Raw genomic sequence first — 23,872 nt, forward strand, 5'->3', positions numbered from 1 at the left:
CCTGATCATTAAGTAGAGTGTTCCATAATATCTGATATAACACAAATATAGGATTAATAAGCCTTGGGAAAGAAGTACAATATTCTTTATATAACACTTTATATAAGAAAGTGATATAATTTGTCCTTTAAATGCTTTTTCTTTGTTCAGTGCTTTAGTCCCCCTATGGTAGCATCTAACTGTTTTCTTAATGACATGAATATTTTAACCCCCACAACATAGTGGTAAACCATTGTATGCATTCATGATTCTTTCTGCATGAAAAAGCATTTCCTAATATCTGCTCTAAAGTTGTTTTTTCTTTGATTTTCACTTACACCCTTTAGTCTTAGCATCCTGGGCAAAAAGTGGAAGCTTCATTTAAATATTTGTGTACACTTTAATCAAATCCATTTTTAACATAATCCAAAAGAAGACAACTGCCACATCAAACATGATCACTCAGCCTGTCTCTTATACCTACTACTTTCCTCTGTAAATTGTAATCCTTATTTTTTTTGTGTTCCAGTGATCATTTTTACAAAGAAAAATGGATGACAAAACCTCCATGTAGAACAAAATAATTCTGAACCTTTTCATTAAAGACTGAAAATGTATCTGTTTGAATAAAAGTACAACAATTCACATGCTATATTGGTGTGATATTTTATATGTACTAACATATATTTTGAGAGGGAAATACTATGAGTACCTTTACAAATGTGCTGTAGTGCCCACAGCAAGTCTTTTATTCTTAACTCTGAATTTTCTTCTGTTTTTCAACACTTTGTGACATATAATTGTTAACATAGTGTTTTGTGTTTTAAGGGCAATGCATAGTTGTGTAGTACACCTAGCAATTGGTGGCATATGCTTTGAGATACTGTTGACCTCTACTGTAGTAACACAAACTTTGAGGAGAATGCGAACAGAGGAATGGCCCGCAGAAGAAAGGAGAAATGAAAAAGTGTGAAGGTTTAAAAGGTTTTTAATCTGTTTTGGCCCTTTTCTTTCCTTGCCTTTGTTTCTTTCTGTAGCTGACCTCCTTGTCATCCTCAGCCAGGAAGAAATATTTGCCATATCCATACAATTTTTATCACTGCACTCTAAAAGGCAAATTTTACAAGTGAAAATTGACTGCCCAGTTTTCCAGGTCTGTGAACTGCTTCCCATGTCTTGCAGAAGCCCAAATATGGGTGGCCAGATGAGAAAGATTAGTCCTTTAAACAAAGTCTATTCATGCTACAACTGACACCATTTTTTCCTGAGTGAGGTATATAAGACTCCAACTCAATCTAGAGCACAGGAGAATCTCTTTAACAGTGAACTGTGGAAAGGTCAAGGCTACTACACATAGTGGATGTTTGAGTTCTTCAGAAAGAATTTTTCCCTTTATTAACTTTCCTCAGGCTTGCACCTGGCATAGCTATTCTGCCAGATGGGAAGATGCCACTTACACACAATTTTGCCATTTTCACAATGGCAAAATTTTTCAAAATGAACACAGAAAATGTGGAAAAAATTCATAGGACGCCTTTTCCCACATACCTGTGGTTGGCATGTTGAGTTTTCTGCAGGTGAATCAAAAGCAGAATGCTTGTGTTATATAGCTGTCAAAGAGTCATTTAAAATTAGCTAGAAGGATGGAAAGACACTCGCACAAACTTTTGTGTTTGCAGTGTTGGTCCCAGGATATTAGAAAGAAAAGGTGAGTGAGCTTATAATGTCTTTTGTTGAACCAACTTCTGTTGGGGAAAGAGAAAAGCTTTCAAGCTTACACAGAGCTCTTCCTCAGGTCTGGGAAAGGTACTCAGTGTCACAGCTAAATGCAAGGTGGAACAGAAAAAGGGTTAAAAGATGTTGCAAGAGACCGTTCAAGGTGAAGTGAGCGATTAACATCTCTACAGTCATAGGGCAAGGAGGTAGAGTGGATTACAGATGGTTATAATGAGCCATCAGTGTCTTTATTAAGTCCATGTTTTTTCTGTTTAGCAGATTTATGGAATTTAAATTCCCAGGCTTATCTTTTGAAGGTGCTATATAGGTTTCCTTTGAGGATGAGGACTGATCATTTTGTGAAAAGTTTTTGCCCATGGATAATAAGGGTGTTTTTGTCTTGTATCATTTTTCTTCGTGAGTTTATTCAAGAGCATAGCAATTCCCATTTCAACCATAGTTGTTGTTGGAGCTTTAGTGCACTGGATGAGGTACATTACATATTCTGGCCAGTATTAGTACTATATTCTGTTCTTCCAATGGTGTTTTTTCTACACTGTACTCTGCTGACTCAAGACAGAATCCACAGCAGGAATGATAATATACAGGTCTGTGTTACCTCAGTTGAGTAAACTAGAGAACCTATGAGAAAGTAGTGGTCATGGCCAGGTACTAGCTTATGGCAGCTTGGGAGGCAAGTATTCACCAAGATATGAAACACATATTAGGAACAAGGGAACAGTGTAAAAAATTGAAATGACAAGGTTGATGAGGGAGGTTATTGTTGCATGGAAAATTAAGTTTTTTAGTAGTGGGCTTAGACATCATAAAAAGGTATTTTTCAATAGTAAGAATATGAAGCTGAGCAGTTACTCAGCTTGTGTTGGTACAGTGCGTTAAAATATCTATATATTAAGTCAATTTTGTAAATAAAAATTAATAAACTACAGCTACCCTTAAGTTTTTTGTGCAGGACAAATAGTGATAGGCATATCTAGTAGGAAATGTACCAATCTAAAGATATGAATGGCTGCTGGCAAAAACACAACCAACCTGTTTCTTTTACTTATAATTATAAAGTGGCAAGTTTGCAGTGTGGGGGTAACTGAATACACTTTTACCAAAATTTTCAAATTTGTGTCCTAGCCTAGGTAGATTACCTAGATTAAGGTACTTGGGATGAAATCCTTGCCCCATCAAAGTCTGTGGGAGTTCTACCATTGACTTCAGTGGGCCAGGATTTCATTCCTAAACTGTCTGTAGTTACCTAAATAGGCTGACTGGTTTTCTGAGCATGTGCAACTCCTACTGACTTTAGATGTCTAAATATGGATTTAGGGGCCTAACTTGTTTCCCCTTAGTTTGAAAATATTTGCCTCCGTGCATAGTCACATATATAAACATGCATGCGGTGAAAAATAGATCACACCCATTATCCGGTGCATCATTCCAGCCCAGTAATATAGTCAAGATATAGAAGAATTTAAAAAGGTATTGAAGAGGACAACAAGACCTCCATACTTGTAATTACAAGGAGAGATTTATAAAATTGGGTTCACGATTACAGCAGGACAAATCCTGAAAAAAGGTATTTATGATCATTCAAATAAAAATTCTGCATTTGCTTTGGTGGAATTCACCTTCTTAAGTTGTCTTTCTGAGAAGTATAGTCAATTTTGTGTTTTCAGGAATACTAATGGAAAGAATGAGTGTTCCAAAAACTCAGGTGAATATGTATTTGTGCAGTTATTCACACCCAGAAGTGTCATGACAAAAATTGTAAATGTGTTCTTGTAAATGTTCTTGTCACAACTGACTTATTTCAGACCTCATGCCTGTAACATTTGTTATCCATTAGTGACTGGGTGCACATTGTTAATTATATATCGCAAATACTCGTGAAAAAGTCTTGATGGTATGTATTTAGAGAACACATGATATGGTCACATAAATCATTCATTAAATAATCTCCAGTAATAATTTAGTCAAAATCAGTTGTTCACAGATAAATCAGGAACCGAAAACAGGATTAAATTGCTGAATAAATTGTTTCAAGTAGTTTACCTAGCTCTGTTTAGAGTATTCATCTAAAGAACTGATAAAGAAAAATAAGTGAGAAGTGTAAAATTCTAAGGTGGATGCCACACAATTATTTGAGAAGATAACAGGCCCAAAAAACAAGAGGGCAATGAGCTCAGACTAAGAGAGGATCAAGAACTTGAGTGTTTCCAGGAGAAACAGCTTTATATAAAAGGTAACTTAATAAGAAGAACAGGCTCCCAAGAGCAGTAATAACAAATGAACACATTCAAACCAGTGAAAGTATTGAAACAAAATAAAGTATTAGAAGGGCAAATATTAGACAATGAGGTGGATTGACTTTGATTAATCACATGTCCTATTTTCTCATCCTGATGCTATATATGTGTTTTGTTTTTGTCTCAGTGCTGTTAATTCTCTTTTCTTCAGGATGACTCATTCTCTACCATGAGTGACCCTCATCTTGTCCACTGAGTTTTCAACAAAGGCAATTCTGGGTAGCCAACATATTTTATCAGATGATAGGCCTGACCCTGCAGTCCTTACTCATGCAAAACTCTTTTTCACTTCAGTTGGGATTTTTGTCTGAAGGCAGGATCAGGCCAAATGTAAATTTTCCAATAAAACATTTTTTTTTCAGATTGCTTTCTTTTGTAATTGTTTCACACTTGATTATGCCTTCCTACTGTTAAACATTATGGAGTGTTCCTCAATTTACATTATGTGAATCATAGTATGTCAATGGCTACTGAGCTACTAGTTTGTTCCCCTATGACATTTATTTTTTTTTCTTAAGGTTATGGGGATTTGCTTTCACTGCAGTTTGTGAAATTGCAGTGAAATGTCGTCTCTGCCAATTGTGATCAAATGTGCAGAGACAGAACTGTCCAAAAACAAAAGGGATAAAATATTGATTTCTTTCTGTCAAAATACTGTTGCTTTTTAACAGTGTACTTGATAAGTGGTGCAGTAAATACCATTCTTAAAGTCCAATTTTCAGAGGTGCTCTGAACCTTCAATTCCTATTGACTTCAGTGGGAGCAGTGGGTGCCTCACATCTCTAGAAAAAAAACAGGTCATTAGCTACTAAATAGGGTGCCATATAGGGTGGGTTCCTTCAGGGTACATCTACACAGGGATAAAAGACCCGCATCATGGCTGCCGATGGCCCAGGTCAGCTGACATGGGCTTGTGGGCCTCTGACTGCCAGACTAAAAATTATTGTGTAGATATTTGGGCTCAGGATGGAGCCAGAACCCTGGGACCCTTCACCCTTGAATTCCACTTGTGGAATGATGACAGATAACTGATGGACATCTATATATGTGACTGAATACAAACATTATTTCTATGTAATTATTAGCCCTTGATTTTTAACTTACTAGGAACTTAATTTTAAACTTAAAACTTATTTTTAACTTTTTAGGAATGATTTTTCATAAGAAATAAGGGAGAAGGAAATTTTTTTAAATTGAAACTATTTATCCCATCTTCTGTCCTTAATTAGTTTATGCTATTGTGGCATTACAAACTTTTTTTTAAAAAAAGAGAGTGGAGTCCTTAATAAGCATGTCTGGTATCAACGGATTTTTGGGGGGGGGTTGGTGCCATTTTTTGTTGGTATTCTTTTTTACTGTTGTTGAATTTATATATTTTGTTACTCCCCACCATGTCCTGGGCATTTTCAAAACTTCAATTAGGCGCAGTCCCAGCCTGAGGCGCTCACCGTCTAAAGAAAGACAAACAAATAGACAATGGGGGCTAATGGGAGGTAGAGCAATAAATATGCAGTAATTAGCTAATAAACATAACTCAGACAAGAAAAGAACTGAAAGCAATTTTAAAAAAAACTTTTGGAGAATCAAAAAGCCAGAAAAAATTTCAAGTGAGGTTGAATTAAATGTTTTGTTCAACCCAATTTCAAATATTTTGTTTTGACTTCAATCACGGAGAATGGGGGGGACCTGAGTTCAAGTTCCTGCCCCTTGGGCTATTTAATTATTTATACAAACTGGAACAGCTTGAACAGGAGAGATTGTGAAAAAACCCCACACCAGAATACCCCATAGCTCAGGGGCTAGGATACTTTACTACAATGTTGGATACCCAAATTCAAATTTCTTCTCCACGTCAGATGGAGGGGAGAATTGAACCTGGGACTCCTACTTCCTAAGTGAGTGCCCTTAACATTGGGCTAAAAGTTATAAGGAGGCTACCACCACCACCTCCTCTGGAGGTTTTATGACCCCAGTCCAAAATACCAGAATGTTTCAGAAATGTCAAAAGCAACTATTTTGATTTGACATTTTCAAAACATTTTGATTTTTTGGTTGAGTTGAAATTATTCAGCGAACTTGACATGAAGTCACAAATAGTTTTGTGTTGACTAAAACTGCAGTTTCCAGCAGATAAACAATTTGCCAAATATTTAGCCCAGCTCTAATCATGATAAAGATGTCTTCAGGAGGCCCTTAAATATGGAGAAATTAAGGAGGTTTTGATGAGCCTAAGCGAGCCCAATTATTCCATATGTAAAGGGCAGCAGGGAAAAAGGCACTGAGATTTTTGTGTGAGCCTGTGACCAAATGGGTGCCTCAGATTGCTAACATTTGGAGAACCCACAATTTGACTTGGATAGATCCGCATAGATAGGCAAAAATCATGCTGGGCTCTTTTTACTTAAATATGTTCTTTCTTATTTATAAGTTTGAGTTAAGTCATTTGCATGATATCGGCAGACATAGAGGCTGAGATTTTCAGAATTTAGAAAATTCAGATTAATAGCTTCCCTTAATGTTAATGCAAGATGTGTATCTAAATCACCTAGACTGCTTTGAAAATCTTAACCAGAATATTTTAGAAAGTGTAAATTAAACTGCAATAGAAACAAACAGAACTGTAGAAACTTATATTTAAAGTACCTTCACACTGGGGACTTGCCTTTCTACCCGCTTGCCACTTGCCATCCTCAAGGTTTCTTTCTAAGACAGTCTGTTGTCTTATCTACAAAAAACAAAGGAACTGCTATAGAATAATTTCATGCATTTCCATCTCCCCATAGGTGCTACCTGCTGTTTTAGTAGTGAAGAACTATTTCAGTATTTCCAATCATCTTCTCTCTTGCTCTATCTCTCTATCAAACCTATTAGTATTTCCTGTTGCACTTTCTCCAAGGGTTGTATAGATTGCTACATGTTTGGGATCATTAGGTACTAACGCCTTTTTCTTCTCCCTTATTGGATATATGATAAAATAGTAGATTAACAACTCGTTTCTATACTGGTCTAGTAGGCACTGTGTATTTCAAAACCTCTTTTATAAGTGTATCTAATCTAGGTAAAAATCTGATTCACTTGTGCAAAATATCATCCTTCAGTAATTATTTAACACAGATGATTCTTCAATTTCCCACCTCCCCAAGTTGTAATGTTTTGGCTTCATTTATGCCTGATTTTTTTTTTTCATAGAAAAAGAAATAGGTGGTTTTGACTAAATAAAGTTATTCACACAATGCTATCAGAAGCACACGAGTCTCTCTCAAGGCAGCAAAAGTGTTGCCCCAGTAAGGGCAAAGTCTACACACAAAAAAGGGTTTAAAAAAAAGTTACTAGTTCCACAGTTTGCAGTGCATAAATAATGGAAGAATCCTATTTTCAACATTTCTAATGCAGGAGGCACTGAAGGAAAACAACAAGAGAAGAGAAATGGAAGAGAAGACCAAGAGAGCCAAGCTGGCAAAGGAGAAAGCTGAACGAGAGAAACTGGAGCGGCAGCAGAAGAAGAAGAAGCTGATTGATATGAATAAAGGTAAGGCAGCATTTTCAGTGGAAGAATTTATAAAGAGAACAAAAAAGTACTCTAGTTTAGACTCCTCCAGGTTACTATGGAAAGTCCTTAATTGCTATGTTGAAAGTGCAGAAACTAAGCTAACTGTTCTAGTGTCATTTTTCTTCCTTGGTTTAGCATACCTGATTTTCATGTTTTCTGCATCTGTCATTCACTATATGCAGTGTCTCTTCCAAGGCATTTTGTGGTGAATTATTGACTTGTTTTCATTTGTTGAAGTTAATTGATTTCTTTTTATATGGATTTACTCCCAATAAAAAGTTTCTTACTTGTTGTCTTGTTAATTTTTTTCTGTAAACATCTCTATAATCAAGATATTGTGGCAATTAACATCTTTCTTTCTGAGCTTTGTTGCTCCATATTATAAATGGATGTTCTCCCAACAGTACGGTTATGAGCTGAAAAATCTGGTTCAGCTGTGAGCTCAAATACAGTGTGACAGTTCAGCATGATAAAAAGAAATGTGTTGTGCTTACTGGTTAGCTGAAATGACATTATGTAGTTCATGCGGGCATTCTATGAGAGCGCACTAGAGGGAGGGAAAGGAGGAATCAGTTGGCCCCTAATATCTATGCTTTGCAAAGTTCCAGAAGATTGCAAAATGCAGACTTTACTTTCCATCCCTTTGGACCCCGGAACTGAGGGGAGAAGACACACATACAAATTAGATTGAACAAGAGATGTCTTTAGACTTCAGTTACCATTCTCCTTCTGTGATCATTTTTGTGCTCTTGTGAGACTGAACTAATCCTTCTCAATCATAAAACACATAAAAATGCTCAGTGTGTGACTACAACTTGTCTTTTCAACCCAGTGAACAAATCTGACAGGTTCACTCCTAGCAAAATAATAGATTTTTTTTTTTCTTTGACAAACCTTATGTAAGGTGCCACGGTATATGTTTTATACCAGAATGATGTTACAATAAACCATATAATTAGGGTGAATTGAGGTAGCACTAAGCTGGAGATCAATCAATTAGGAGGAAAGCTTTCAAATAAAAACATTACATTTTAAGTGAGCATATACAGTATTTGTAGCAGAAGTTAGCTTATTTTGGGATGGCTTTCACTTAGAAATATTAGAACAAAATTTTCAAAAGTGATCAATGATTTTGTGAGCCTCTGTTTTTGAGTGTCCAGCTGGAGAGGCCTTTGGCCTGATTTCCAGATTATGTTGAACCCCAAGGAGTTGTCAGTGCGCTGCAATTTTGAAATCAGGCCCAAGATATCCTAAAAAAATGGATATCTCATAGTAACTGGCCTTCACGTATTGTATTAATTTTCTGTGAAAACCTCTTTGCCTATATAGGTTTAACACAATTTGATTAAGATGACTCCTGATGAGTTTAACCAGGGACTTCCACAATATAGCAAGCCTGGAAAAAAAATATTACTAAGGTTTTCAAAAGTGACCAGTGACTTTAAGTGCCTTAATTTTTGGTTGCCCAAGTTGAGACATCTTAAAACGGTCCATGTATCAAAGGATGGGTGCTCAGTGCTGAAAATGAGGCCACTTGAAGGTGTCTCAGACTGAGCACCCAAAAATTGAGGAACTCCAGGTCAGTGAGATTTTTGAAAATGTTGGCTACATAATATTGTTCTTTTTTTTCAAGTTTGCTACACTGTGTAAGTCCCTGTTAATTATATTTAAAAACTTACTTGTCTAGCAATATTCTGTACTCCCTTTTGCAGTTATTTCGTATCTCCTGGCTTTGTAAGAAAAAGTTGTCTACTTTGCAGCCTAGTTTCTTTTTCCTGCCTTTTTGCTGCTACATATTTAATTGCTATGTAAATGGATGTAATGTCACAAATTCAGTATTGTGGCATCACAGTAGAAACTGTAAAACAAATAAGTGCCACGCACAGTAATGTAACATATTTCAATAAGTAAAAAATAAAGTGTAAATAGTTTGTTTCAGAATTTCCCCATATCCCTCTTTAAGATTGTTTCTTGTCTTTTTCTTTTTGGGAGGAGAAGAGAAATTGTTTTTAAATAAGTGTAAAAAAATCCAGGAAAACTAAAACAACCTTCTTTCTGAACATGAACAAATAGATTTCTGGCTAGTTTTCCAGAATATATTGTTGCAGTGACCTTGTTCATTAATATGTGAAGTCATCTCACAAGAGAGAGTCAATGAAATTTTCTTGTATCTGTAACAAAAGCCATAAAACCCTGGGTGGGAAAATTAACACATTTTCATTTTGACTAAAGAATAGTATAAAGGCTAGATAGTTGGCTGTGTCAACCTGCTAAAATGTGACTTCAGTATTTCACCACCATTATGGAGGTCTGTGAAAGAGATTGAAATACAAAAATATCTGTTTGCAGTGAAGGTTGAGAAGATATAAGAAGAATTTGCCTACATATTTTTGATTGTTTTAATAATTTCTCTTATGATTGTTACACTAATACAGAAACATGATTGACTCTAGTTTCCAGTTATTTGTATTTTGATCCCATATACCCAGTTTTTGATCCCTTATAATGGATAAAGGTTGGAATGGAAAAAAAAAGCACAAAGAGCCAGATCCAGTTACTATTGAAGTTGGTGAAATACTCTCACTGACTTCAACCCAGGCTAGATCAAACCCAGAAACTCTATCAGGTCTGACATGTACAGTTTCTTCTAGTGGAGGGGTTGGCAGCCATGTGGGCTAGTTGAGGTGAGGCCTTTAAAATCCACAGAGCTTAATGATCATCAAGCAAATTTTTTAGATCCCACGGCTCTCCATATCCTCATTTTGAACAGTGTATGTACAGAGTGGAACCTATATGGAAATATAGGAGGGTTTTTTGGGCAGTGTGCTATCGAAGACAATTTCTTCCCTACTGCCTTCCCTCTCAAATGTCCATGTTCCATCCCAATATTCTGCAAAGGAGCTTCTGAAAGGTAGGAAAACCATGCCATCAATCCAGCATGTCTTGCCTTTCAAAGTTATACAGGTATTTCCACCCTTTGTTCTGAATTTTCTGATAGTTGCCACCATCACTGGGCAATCAACATGTCAACTACACTTTCAAACATAAATACTTGTGTTCACATGGTTTTTGTACCAGTACAGCTATTTTAGTTAGAAGTGTGGTTTTATTTATTTATTTACTTACTTATTTTTTAGCCCAAAATAATTGTACTGGTTCAACCCCTACTGTGAGTGCAGTTATCGTGATGTAAAGGTAGCTTATAACAATATACCTTATTCTCCTTCTCGTGTGGGAATTGCTATAACAGTATGTTGCATCCACACTAAAAGAGTTGTATCACTTTAACTATGTTGATATGTAGTTAAAGCAGGGCAACTTTGTATTAGATGAGCCCTTGTATAATTTATATTTGGAAGGAATGGTTAGTCACCTGCAAACACTCAGAACTTTGCAATGAGCGAAATTAGGACGGTTTTCCTTTAGAAGTGAAAATTTCATCTTGGTCTGTGATCTTCCTTAGATGTGCAACTAATTATTTTTAAGAGAACATGTTTATTAGATACCTTGCTATATTTGTTGACAGTGATAAATTATGTTTTCCTAATTCTTTCATATTTTGCATTCTATTTTTAATGTAGTTGTACAAACTTGCACTGTGCCACTGTAACTTATGCACAGAGATACACATACACAAATTATGTGGTAGTCTTGTAAAAAAATTTTGGACATATTTTTGGAAGCTTATGCACATGATTTTGCCACAGAGCCTCTGAGCCACTTTGCTTTGTTTATCTGTTTTGTTTCTTTGCAGTGACTTCTTCAGAGTTCGCTCTGAACTTTGTTTTTATGGCATATGTGATTATGTAATATTTTTCCCCTTATCTGCCTAAAGTGGAAAAGACACCATATCTAAAAAAGAAAAGGGAAGCCACAGATTTATTCCAAGAAGACTTTGATGATTTGTGTAGGTAGCAAATTCTTTCAATTCACAGTATGATGTGAAGTCTTTTCTAGTTAATTTTAGTTTAAATACAAATTCTTCCAAAAAGAATAAACTTTCATTTTACTAGATTAAGTTTAGTGAAATGTGTTCTATTTCAGCCAACACTTGACCAATCATTAGGCTTCCTTTATTCCTTTATTAAGTGTCAGCTTATGTCAGCTAACAGTGCTGAAAATTTGTTTTAATATGTAGCCAGAGAGGGGGATGTTCTTGGTAGTGTTAATGCATGATGCCTCAAACTGTCTTGATCATATGCCTTTTTTTTAACTAAAGTTTCACTATAATGTAGTCCTTGGTCTGTGTGGTAAATACCCATGTGTGGATGACTGTCCATTGTCAAATGTGTTCAGACCACCACGTAGACTACTGAACTGCCAGTACTCTGGATGACTGACTACTGACCTGGTTCAAATCTTAATCAGGAGCTTGATTGTGAAAATAACCCTATCTACCTGTTTTCACCGCTTAAGCATGTGTTCTTTTCTATATTTAAACCATAACATCCATTCCATGTGTTATACCCTTAGTGTCAAGAACAATTAGAGTCCAGAACATTCTTGTTCAGTAAGTGTGCCTTAGTTTGTCAAATGAATATTTTTTTCTTGATACTTTCAGCTCTGCAGGGTTATTTCTGCTTATGAAAATGGCTTGCAAATTTTTGTAAGCCAATATGACACAGAAGTCATTGTGGAAGGGGGCATATGTCCTCTCAAGCTGTCATTTTGACAAGGTGACTCTTTTCACCCAGGGGATATTTTAACCTAGCACTGTTGTTTCACTCATTCTGTAACTATATCTTAGAATATAAAATTCTAATGCTTTCCTAAAGTCTTTCAGTGCAGAGCAAACAAGTGCCTACTGTTTTCCAGCTTCTTAGTTTATATATCTTACATATATCTTAGTTTATATGTCTAAAGTACTCTTACTGTCTTCCTGCATTCTAAGGGCTAAATCAAGGATTTTTAAAAAAAAAGTTTTGTAAAGTAATTAGCATATTTTAGACATTATATAAATATCAACTGTAATAATAAATCCTGCTTCCTGCAGTTGGTAAGAAAAAAGGTTATAGGGAAACTCTCTTCTCCCTACTCCAGCAAAAAGGATACACCAGACAACATCTCTGCTCATCATTTGCTATGCCAGCCAGGGTAGAATTTACCACTAAAATATTGAAATACATCCATATTAACAAAATCAAAATACTTTTCACGTGAGGAAAAAGGCAGGGTTTTTTGAATAGGTAATGCAATCAATCACTCCCTCCCAGAATAAAGTAGCAAAATTGTATTTCCACCATAAGCTTATCCAAGATGATATATTCCTTTGTGTGTCTGCTTTATGAAAGTTTTTAATTACAGGATCAGGTACTATTTTTTCCCCTGTGGTTGAATGGTTCCCTGTGAGTAAAACAGATCTATATTGAATGACACTAAGTTCCTATGGACCTGTGACTTACTGTGAACCAAATTTTATTAGCAGGTACCCCAGTTTACATTGAAATAAATTGGTTGAAGTCAATGGATTTTGAATTTACACCAATGTAACTAGGAACACACTTGGGCAAAAAGGACAGTGCATCATGCATGTAGCCAGGGTCCTCATCTTCATTTAATGTATAATTTGGATGGTGAGCCAGGAATAATGTAGGGAGCCATTCAGTGAATAATCAGGCTGAAAATAAATGTTGAACAATTCCCTTGCTAACTGAACACTGCCAACCTCGCACACTACGTGATGCAGGAGGCCTGCAGAAAATAATAGTACCTGTATGTACCCATGTATTTCAACACTGTATTGTAATTGCAACTTGGGGGGGGAGTGCCAGCACCAAAACAGTTGGAACTTTCTGTGTTGCTATGGAATTCCATTTTGATTTGCAGTATGTTTTTAACAGTGATAATATTTTTGAAAAATCTATTGGCCAGTGTTCTCAATGAGAGAGTAAATGCCTACATAGATGATTAAAGATCATAATATAAAGCAAAATATAATGAGGGCCTGCCTTTAAATGCCAAAAAGCTCTCGTATTTATCTTAGATCCTCATATATCCCCCCTCACAGTAGTATCTGAGTGCCTCGCAGTATTTCATGTGTTTATGCTCATAACACTTGTGAGAGGTAGGAGTGTATTGTTTTCATCCCCATTTTACAGATGGGGAACTGAGGCACAGAGATATTAGGTGACTTGCCCCAGGCCACACAGAAACTGTGGTGGAGCTGGAAATTGAATCAATGTCTCCCAAATCCCTGGCTAGTATTCTAAACATTGAACCATCCTTCCTCTCCATTAAAGGACCCAAGGAATTTTGCATCAGATGATTTGCCAAGTGTCTCATTTCCTTTGAAGCTCAGTAGCTCTGCAAAAAATGGAAGTAGTCTTTTATAGCTGTTCTCCTGCAGAGTTTGACTTTCTGAAGGCTATTGTGATATATGCATGCTACCATTGCAGTTATTTTGTACTTCATGACTTCTGTGTGTTTAATTTAACATCTCTAGCAGTATCGTAACAATTTATAGTGTGGCACATGAAAATAGGGAAGAAAAAAAGCACTAAAGAAGGACAACCTTCCAGGAGCTGAAAAGCCTACAACAGCAATTCTGATGCAAATGTTATTTAATCAGAATAGGTTTTGCTCTTCATTATATCTTCTTATCATGGCAATTAAAATCACCTTTTAACTACCACTATGAAGATAAAGGGTGGAATGAGCTGCCTCAGCCACAGTTAGTATTGAATTAATTGTTTTGAAGGTATATTAATGTTTTCCCCTAATGCAGATGAAGATAATGGAAATGGAGTTCTTTGGTAGTAGTTGATGGCTATCTGGGATGTCTAGGTATTCTAATTCTTAAAACATATGAACATCCCACTATTGAGTCATAAGTCACCCATTAAAAAATTATCTACTCTATTAATTTTCAGACCTGCATTAGTAGCAATAGCTGCATTTCACAAAATTGTTTCACTGGCATTGATGGGTGTAAGGATCTAGTGCAGAAGGTCACAGTCACAACTAATCCTTAATGTCACAGCACTGTCTTAATGTTTGTTATCATTCTCTTTCCTTCAAGATAAGCATGCAGGATGGAGAAAACCCACACTAAAATTAATATGAGAAGGGTGTTCCTTTATGATCCCATATTACTGCATCAGTATTAATATAACACCACTTGGTGCTAACTGATAGTGTTGGCTAGTGGTTAGAATAGAAAATGCTTAGTAATGAAACCTGCATTCTATTCCCCACTATACTAATGACTACCTGTATGACTCTAAGGGCATATCTACATTACAAACCTAAGTCAAGCTATATTAAGTCGACTTACAGCCACTGCAGTAATTACTGAGATGGCTGAAGTCCACGTTAACCTCCTTCAGTTGGAGTGATTCCACGGACTCTAGAAGGACAGTGTGGGGGGCTACGAGTCAGGGCTCTCAGCTCCGCACAGTTCCCAGTTGGGAGTCCAGCTGCTCCCAGGTTCTCGCCTATGTCCATTCCTAGCTAGGCTGCACAGGCTTGTTGCCCCCCTGCTCCCGCCAGAAGCAGAATCTCAGCCACACCAGCTCCTCCCTCCCCTCCACACCAGTTAGGAGGCAGAGTTCCAGCTGCCCACGCTTAGTGACTCCACTCACAGCTGGGATCAGCCCTGCTCCCCGTGTGGAGCAGAGTGCTAGAATCCTGGAGGCAACAGAGTTTCTAGTGGGAAGTCCAAGCAGCAACCCCAGTTGGGAGTCTGGGTGGCAGCACGGCATGGAACAGTAGCCCACCTGGGGAGCCAGGAGCTGGATTTCTTGTCAATTTCTGACAAGACTGACAGCTGAGAGCCGATGTAAATAAAAGCAGTGTCTACACGGATACTGCATCACCCTAACTATACCGACATAAGCCCTATGCTCTCGTGGAGGTGGAGTTGTTATGCTGGTGTAGTGGGGAACTTGCATCGGCAGGAGCAAGACAGTAGTGTAGACATTGACATAATTAGGTCGACATAAGCGACAAACTGTGGTGTAGACCAGGCTTAAGTAATTTAGTCTCGTTGTGCCTCAGTTCCCTAGCTACAAAATATGACTGATACTTCTCTGTCTTTGTAAAGTGCTATGAGATCCTTGGATAAAAGAAGCTATCTTAGTGCAAGTTGTAATATTGGACCTTTCATCTGAGTCAATTGACAATAATAATAATAATCAAGCACTTTACATACAAGTAAGCAATCATTAAGCATCATAAACACCCAGGAAGTAATCATATTGAGATACTGGAAGGTTAAATTAGCTCAAAGGGCATCAGTGAAAGAAACGAGTACAGCCAGGGAGCCATGACTTCCAGAACCCCTCTCCTTCCACTGGATCACACTTCGCTATATCAAGATTTTTTTTAATTTTGTATTTATTTACATGTATTTAATTACTTAATAGGGGGTCACAGCTTCGTAGCTTCTGTAGTTCAAGTAAGTTGTGCACCTGCCAGGGGGTTCCTTGCATTTATTTGTGCCACCCTCCCATGCCCCTCTATTTCAGGGATTCCTTACGCCCCCTCCCTTATGTCAGGGGCTGTGTGTGCCCACACATTCCTCTGTCCTCTGCACGTCAGGGGATCTGTGTGGCCCACATTACTTCCTCTTCCCATTCCTGGGTGCTCTCTCTTCCCACCATGGCAGGGTCTCTCTGTTTCCCCACTTTCCCCCCCTCTCCATTCACTCTCTGGGTCCCTGTTGTCCCCACCCATTCTCCACACCCCCATCTCTGAATCCCTGATTCTCCCCTGCCTCAGGTCCCTACTTCTTCTCCCCTTCTGCTTCCAGGGTCTACTTTCTCCTCCACTCCTCCCTTTCTAGTTTCCTCCTTCCATGATTTACCAGCTTCCTCCTTCTGCTTCCCCGTTTCCATCACCACAACCACTCCCTTCCCCTCATTTCCTTGTAGATCCCTGCCTTGCCCCCTTCTGAGTCTCCCCTCCCCACCATCACCAAGCCCACTTCCTCTCTGCCCCTGCTTACCCCCACTGCTTCCACTAGCCCCTTGTGTTCTCTGGGTCCCTGTATTCCCCCACAACCATTCAAGGAGCCCATCCCTTGGTCCCTGGAGTTTTCCACCTACTGTTACCACCTTCTGCTCCAGGTCCCCATTCTCCAGGGTCCATGCTTCTTCTGCCCAAACTGTCCTTGTAAGGCTCTCATATTTCTATTGGAATCCAGGCTACAGGCAAAGTCCCCATGCAGCAAGTTAAACTGCTGCTTCTGGGGCCCTGATTTTCTTGTGAATTGGGCTTTTCTGGTGGTGTGATTTGCACCAAAATCAATAGGCTTGTCCCTATTGATGCCTGGAACATTCCCTGAAATTTTGGAATTGGTTGGATGTGATGGTCAAAAGTTATCACATTACTGACAAACAAAGAAGTTACACTGAGTTCGGGTTAGATTTTGCTTCGCTCAGCCCCTATATGTATTAGGGACCAAGGACAGGAAGAGACCTCCTGCTTCATCAAGTCTCATCCCCTTCATCACAGAAACCCCATAGTATAATCCAGTTCTTAAATTTATCAGGCTCCATTTTAAAATTAATTAGATTGTTTGTCCCCACTATTATTGGAAGCCTGTTCTGAAGCCTCATTCCTCCAATGGATAGAAACCTTCATCTAACCCTAACTCTTCTCATCAGATGTTGCAACAGTCTGGTTTAATCCAGCACACACGTCATGACAGGTAGCAATTCTTTAAAAAGAGAGAGCAAATATATTAGCCAGAAAATTGGGTTCAGATAGCTGTAATCAAAACTTGGGGTCATGCCAGCATTTCTCAAAACTTTAACACAACTAGTCGTTTAGATTTGCTCAAAGGTTTGAAGACAGCTTGAAAAATGTGGTTGGGGAGGCATGGGGAAGGGGAGATACCAAAGCATAAAGTCTGGAATAACAATGTGATGAGATTATCGGATGGTAAATGTACTTCGGGGATACAGAACAGCAATAACTGTGTCAAAGGGTAAGAAGCTCAAGTTATAAAAAGGTGTCAATAAAGACAGCCAGTGAGGATCTACTTGCTCAATAAACTCATGAAAGATTATTAAAAGTTGGTGGAAAAGCTAGTAAGAGTCAAGCAAAATGTAAATATATAGAATGAAAAAGGAGGGGGAAATAAAAACAAAATGGAGTAATGAAAATTTAAAAGATTCTAACTGAGGCTTTATTTAATTGTGGAGTGGTGAGATTGTGCATTTATTTATATTAAAATGGCTTTATTGCTAATTTATTTTTGTATGGCAGTACTTAGGGGACTTCTGTACAGAAATTATAAAAATATAATTGTAGAAAAGAGCAAACAGTGAGCTGAGACAAATTGTCATTGTTTACTGATGCAAGGGCTTCTTTGATTTTTATCGTTACTCATTTAACTGTACTATCTCACTAGAGAATACAGCATAGAACTTCTTGTAAATGATATGACAAATGATAGAGCTTATACAATATGTATCTTTGGTATGGTGATCTGAAAGGAATGTGAAGAATCTTCATATGGGTGGTAAGAAAAGTAAATTTGCATTTGACAGAAATATTTTCCGGAGAAAATAAAATGGTAAAGTATAAAAGTGTTTTGTAAAACCAGTTATCAGCATTTACTATGAAAAAACCATGGTACGTCTTGCAAAAGTAGGAGTATTACCAAATTGTTGGCTAAACTGACCAAGTTTCCAAGATAATTGCCTATATAATTCCCATATCCTGTCGTGTCATTTGGACAAATTATTCTTATTCAAACTGTTATGCAGTGTTGTTGATCTTGAATATGACAGCTGTGTTGCATCCCAGAAGTGGTCATACTTTTCAGTGTAATTGTTCAGTGAAATGATGCTTACACATACTATAGCTGATGGAGTACTAGATCAATAGTAATAAGTAGAATTTCTAAATTAAATAATTTAGTAGGTCAGCTAGCTTGACCCTTCACAGAAGGGTTAGCCAGTAGTCAAAGAACAGGGAGGAGATTTGCATTTTAAATGTAAAATGTAATAAAATGCAAGTTTATCTGTATGCAGTTGTGGGGTGGTAGAAAAAATGGGTTGCTTGTTAAATTTTGCATCAGTGGAGTGTTGTTTTTGTAGCTGCAGCATATAGTTTCACACATCTGTTGAGATGTTTTTCTCCCAAGGGGCTTTCTACCACAGTATGTCGAGACCGAGACAAATTAATCATGTTGATAAGTCTTGTATCTACTGTACCATGGTGTTAAACAGCTCTGAAGAAATATACTACTGAAACTTTTCAAAACTAGCTTAATTAGAAGAGATTTCAATCAATTAACTTTCATTCTCCATCAGCAAATACCATCAAACACCTTAGTTTTAAATATTTTTTTCCATTGAAACATGCTTACTTACTAAGGGTTGGAAGGTTTTTTTTAGATATTAGCCTAATCCTGCACTCCTATACATTGCACTTCGTTATTAAAAACATTTACAAATTCAATTCAATTTAAGAGCAAATTGTGATGATTAGACACCGCATACAGCACTTTTCTTCATGAGAGTAAATCACTAGGTATAAAAAGAACTCTTGTTTCATATCAGAAGTCTACCTATCTTCTTTCTCCCATTCCCCTCATACGCAGACATCTAATTAAACGGATTGAACCTTTCTTTCATTGATTTCAGTTGAGCTTTGCCAGCATCAGATTCTAGTAATCAAATATTCAGCTTCAAATTGCAAGTCATTGGTGAGATGTTAACCTGTTGGGGGAGGAAAGTGATTCTTAAAAAAGGAATATCTATAAACCAACACTAGAGCTGTGTTTAAGGCTGAGTATGTGATGCCTCATCTTTTTGTTTTGAAGCAGAAACAAAAGATGGGTTTTTGTATCCACAGTAGCTAAATATGAATTTAGTTTAAATCAGAAATATGTTTTTAAAAATGAGAAGATGGGTAATAACATGTTGGTGTAGGTCATCTGAGCACTGTTCATTTGCAAATCAAGGGACTCGTATTTAAAAACTAGAGGATCATTGTTAACTGTGTTGCATTCAGGAAGATGTGATTATTTCTGAAGGAAATAAGGAAGTAAAACTAGAGAGACAGTGGGTTAATATCACTGGCAGTTACAAATGTATGTTCTGTGTACAGTACATGCTTACTGCCTGTCAGTGTGACTTGTCCTTTTAAGGAGAGATGGAACCAGGTAGACCTGTGCCCTCAATAAATTAGCTGCTTCCCGGACTGAGGGGACAGGGCTAAGGGGGTCAAATAATAGCTTCATGGACACTTGAGCCTTATAAAAGGACTGAGTGAGATCAATCTGGGGTGGAACCACGGTCTGGGCTGGGTTCAGTTCAGCTGGAAGACCCTGCATGCAGGAGACAGGTACTCCAGAGGAACCAGCCTGGGGGGCCAAGAGCAGGGAAGGATGCAAGGAACAGAACCCAGAGAACAGTAAGAACCCAGGGGAATCGGCCTAGAGGCTAATTGCTCTATCTCGGGGCCTTAGAGACTCTCAAAGGTAACCCAGGAAGGGGCTGGGATCAGGTCCCAGCAGACAGGCTGATGAGAAGTCCCCAACTTTTTGTTTTGGGGGGAATTTTTAATTGGACTTTTGGTATGCTGGAAGGAGTTAAGTTTTGTTTGTGACTTGGCTGGAGGACTAAGCCACACCTCCAGCACAGAGTGATGTCTGGAAAGCTGACGAGATCAACTTCACAAAGGGAAATTGAGGCAGTGTGTGCCAGCGGCACCAGCAGGATATGGTATAGAGCACCAACACTGCCATATCATTCTTATTTAACTTTATCATGTGGAAAACTATTCTAAGATATGAGACAAAGGTTCAAAACAATCTAAATAGCTCTGTACTAAAGGAAGTACCTTAATAGCACTATGTGCAACCTAATGATTAATTAGAAACTTGTCAATATTCTAATTTTTACCAGTGTCAAATGAACAACAGCTGCTATATACCAATATAGCAATTATATTAGTTATTTTCTCAGTCAAGGGTATTTACATTCAAGTCAATAGTTATCACTAATAGATTCATAATATCAACTGAGAGGGCTCAACCCAAACAACAGTGCCCAATTAATAGATCTGATAAACTCACATGGAATGTATAGGTTCCTGGGCTATGTTTGAATTAGTACTAAGTACCTAAGTCTCTGTTCAACAGCAGATTATTATTGCACCATTCATCTGATAATGTTCTGTCAGTCTTTCATAGTGCACAGTGGCGACATATTACACTCCAGACATTAAAAACTCATTCCATTTCCTTTAAATAACTCTGGGTGCTTAGCTCTCATACAAGTATCTTTCTATTGGAAAAACTAATGGCTCACAAAAATGAGGACTAATAAGGAACTTGTGATAGAAAATTACCTTTTTCAAATAAACTATGAAGTACACTAGACTAATGACAGCAGAGACCACAATTTTTTCATGGCTAAACTGAAACTAAAATTGAGAGAGAGATCACTTAAGCAGAAAGTGGTAAAGAAAATTAACAATACAAAATTGAAATCTATGGAGTACCACAAGAAATTTCACCTTGAACTAAGGAACAGATTTGAGGTACCGCCAAAGATAGAAAAAGAGAGAGACTAGATCTGAATGAAAACAGGCAGGGCTCAGAGATTGTGATTCGGGCAATAGTAGTTACAGTTGGATATCAACATAGACTAACCGTTCTCAAACTTCATTGCTCTGTGACCCCCTCCTTACAACAAAAATCACCACATGACCCTGGACCAGGGGAGGGACCGGAGCCTGAGCCCCACTGCCCTGGGCTGAACCCCTTTGGCTTTAGCCACAGCAAGTCTAATGCTGGCCCTGGCAACCCCATTAAAATAGGATTGTGACTCAATTTGATAACCACTGACATAGACAGAACAAGAAAAGGATAAGCTGAAAGATGAGAGGTCAGTGAGAACGGAAAAATGCTAAAAGGAAAACTCCTGAATGCTAAGACCTAGCAAATATTAGGGAGAAAAAAAAAATAAAAAGGAGTACAAGAAAACAGACAAAGCCCTGAAAAGCAAAGCAAGGAAAGATAAAAGCAGATATGTTGAAGACCTAGCAGCTGAAGCTTGTGCTATGATGGGAAACCACAGTGTTGTTTACCAAGTGACTAAAATCCTGTGTGGAAATGTCAAAACATGAAATGGGCCATTAAAAACCAAAACATGAAAAATACTTACAACTGAGGTAGAACACAAAAACAAACAAAGCATTTCGAAGTGCTCAACAATCTCATACCCACGTCAGCACCAGATTTTGATGAAATGTGAAGCTGATCATCTTGACATTAACGTTGGTCCAGTAGATATGTCAGACGTACAGGCTGCAGTTAAGAAGCTGAAAAATAAGAGAGTGGCAGGAGATGGTTAACTACACAGAAATGCTAAAAGCAATTGATAGCAATAAAACTGACAGCTGTTCAATGAAGATTGGGGGGGAAAAAAGACCCTTCCTGAGCAGTGGAAACATGCATTCATTGTCAGACTGTCCAAAAAGGGTGATCTTCCTGACTGGAGAGGAGTTCCACTACTCTCAGTTGTAGGGAGAGCATTTTGTAGTGTGATACTGTGACGGAGTCCCCCAGGGTGCATCCTGAAAACTGTGGAAACGCTGTGCCCTCTTCACTCTCCAGCCTGGACTGTCCCTCACAATGTCTTTCAAGTGACCAGCAGCAAGCCCCTTTAGGTGCTGTTATCACCCAGCCCAACAGCATACAGAGCACCCCACCCAGCTAGATCGCATGCATGTTAACCTGGATTGCCTCTCACTCTGTGATGGTGTCAGCAAGTCACACTTACACAGCCATCCATAGGCAGAGACAAACTCAAATGAATTAGAGTTCCTTGCCTAGCCACTCACAACCAATGATAGAGAGGCTCCAGACAATTACCTGCTCCCCCCCCCCCACACACACACACACAGTTTGTAAGAACTGCACCAAAGGAGTCTCTCCCCAAAATTATATTAAGTCTGCTCCCCCATGTTATGGGTGAGAAAAATGCAACAGCTTTTGTTACTGAGCTAAGATTACTAGACACTCCAAATTGAGGCCACACTGGTTAAGATAAAACATTAAAAAAGTTTATAAAATCTATTTTTCTGCAGTTAAAGTAATAATAAGTGGCAAGTGTAAACAGATTAAAAGTAAAACAACAAGAGTCCTGTTGCACCTTAAAGACTAACATTTATTTGGGCATAAGCTTTCATGGGCAGAAACCCACTTTGTCTGATGCATGAAGGACAGATTAAACATAAGATTGCAGTCTAAATTCTACACACTAGCAAGTTCTTGAATTAGCAATGCCTCACCCTTGTTAGCTGGTACAAGCAGTTTCTTAAATGCCAGCTGGGCAACCTTCCCTGTCTGGGACTTCCCTCCCCCCCTTTTATTTTCCAGATGATCCCTCAGGTGTTGAGTTGGAGAGAGAGAGAGAAGCCAAGTGATGATATCACTCACCTCCTTGATGTCACTCTAGTCTGTTTCAGCTTACTTGAACAATTGGGTCTTGTGACCTGTGACCCCTATTGTGAATGTGCACCTTACAGTGAAGCCTCCACTGTAAACAATGCTTGTTAGTAGAATATATTCTTGAATGGGTAAGAGAGCACCATTATTTCTGGCTGGTCACTCCACTTTGTGCCTGAAAGACTGTGGGAGTTTCCTGCATCGCAACATGTTCTAGTAGCATTTACAATATTAACTTCACATACTATGGTAGCAATACATTCCAACAGGATATTAATGTTTAGCCTATCAAGACTTTTAAAATAATACCAAACATATCATTATATGACCTTGGTGAATATGGAGTTTCTAGGGTGGTGTTCTCAGACACAGGGTGTCACAGATACTATACAGGATGAAAGAAGCAGTGGATGCAAAGCTTAGAGAAGGATATGTTGAATTCAGGCTCAAGAGATGGATCAAATAGTCACATTAAGGAGCATCATAGAAGAATAGATTGGTACAGTCCCCTCCATCAATTTAATTGATTTTTCAAAAGGCATTTGACAGCCTGCACAGACGTACATTTTGTAACATTCTTCAGTCCTACAGAATCCTAGCTAAATCTGTCAACATTGCCAAGGCCTCATACATAAGGTGTTAAGTGCTCTTTAAGGGTCAACAACCAAACAAAAAAGGGATTCACTGTGGACATGGGCATGAAACAGGGTATCTCTGCTTTTGCCTGGTATTGCCATAGACTACTAAATAATGAAGTTAATTAGCAACAAAAACACTAATAGAGCATAGGTAGATGTCAGATGCCTAGAATACTTAGACTTTACTGATCGTATTGCACTACTGAGTCACCCTGAAAAGTTACAATCAAAAACAGGCAAACCTTGCAAAAATAGTAGGCCA

General features: G+C 38.0%; 1 protein-coding gene across 1 annotated transcript in view; it reads left to right on the forward strand.

Moving 5' to 3' along the window:
* The window catches only part of DIAPH2 (diaphanous related formin 2), a 735,565-nt gene that overhangs the window by 564,432 nt on the left and 147,261 nt on the right, over nucleotides 1–23,872 (forward strand). The window contains 1 exon segment of the mRNA XM_067548390.1: nucleotides 7,407–7,542. Coding sequence (XP_067404491.1) covers nucleotides 7,407–7,542 — 136 coding nt within the window.

Source organism: Emydura macquarii, unplaced genomic scaffold (genome assembly GCF_026122565.2).
Source record: "Emydura macquarii macquarii isolate MOO-44397 ecotype Brisbane River unplaced genomic scaffold, CSIRO-AGI_Emac_v2 contig_1253, whole genome shotgun sequence".
In the NCBI taxonomy this organism is placed as follows: Eukaryota; Metazoa; Chordata; order Testudines; family Chelidae; genus Emydura; species Emydura macquarii.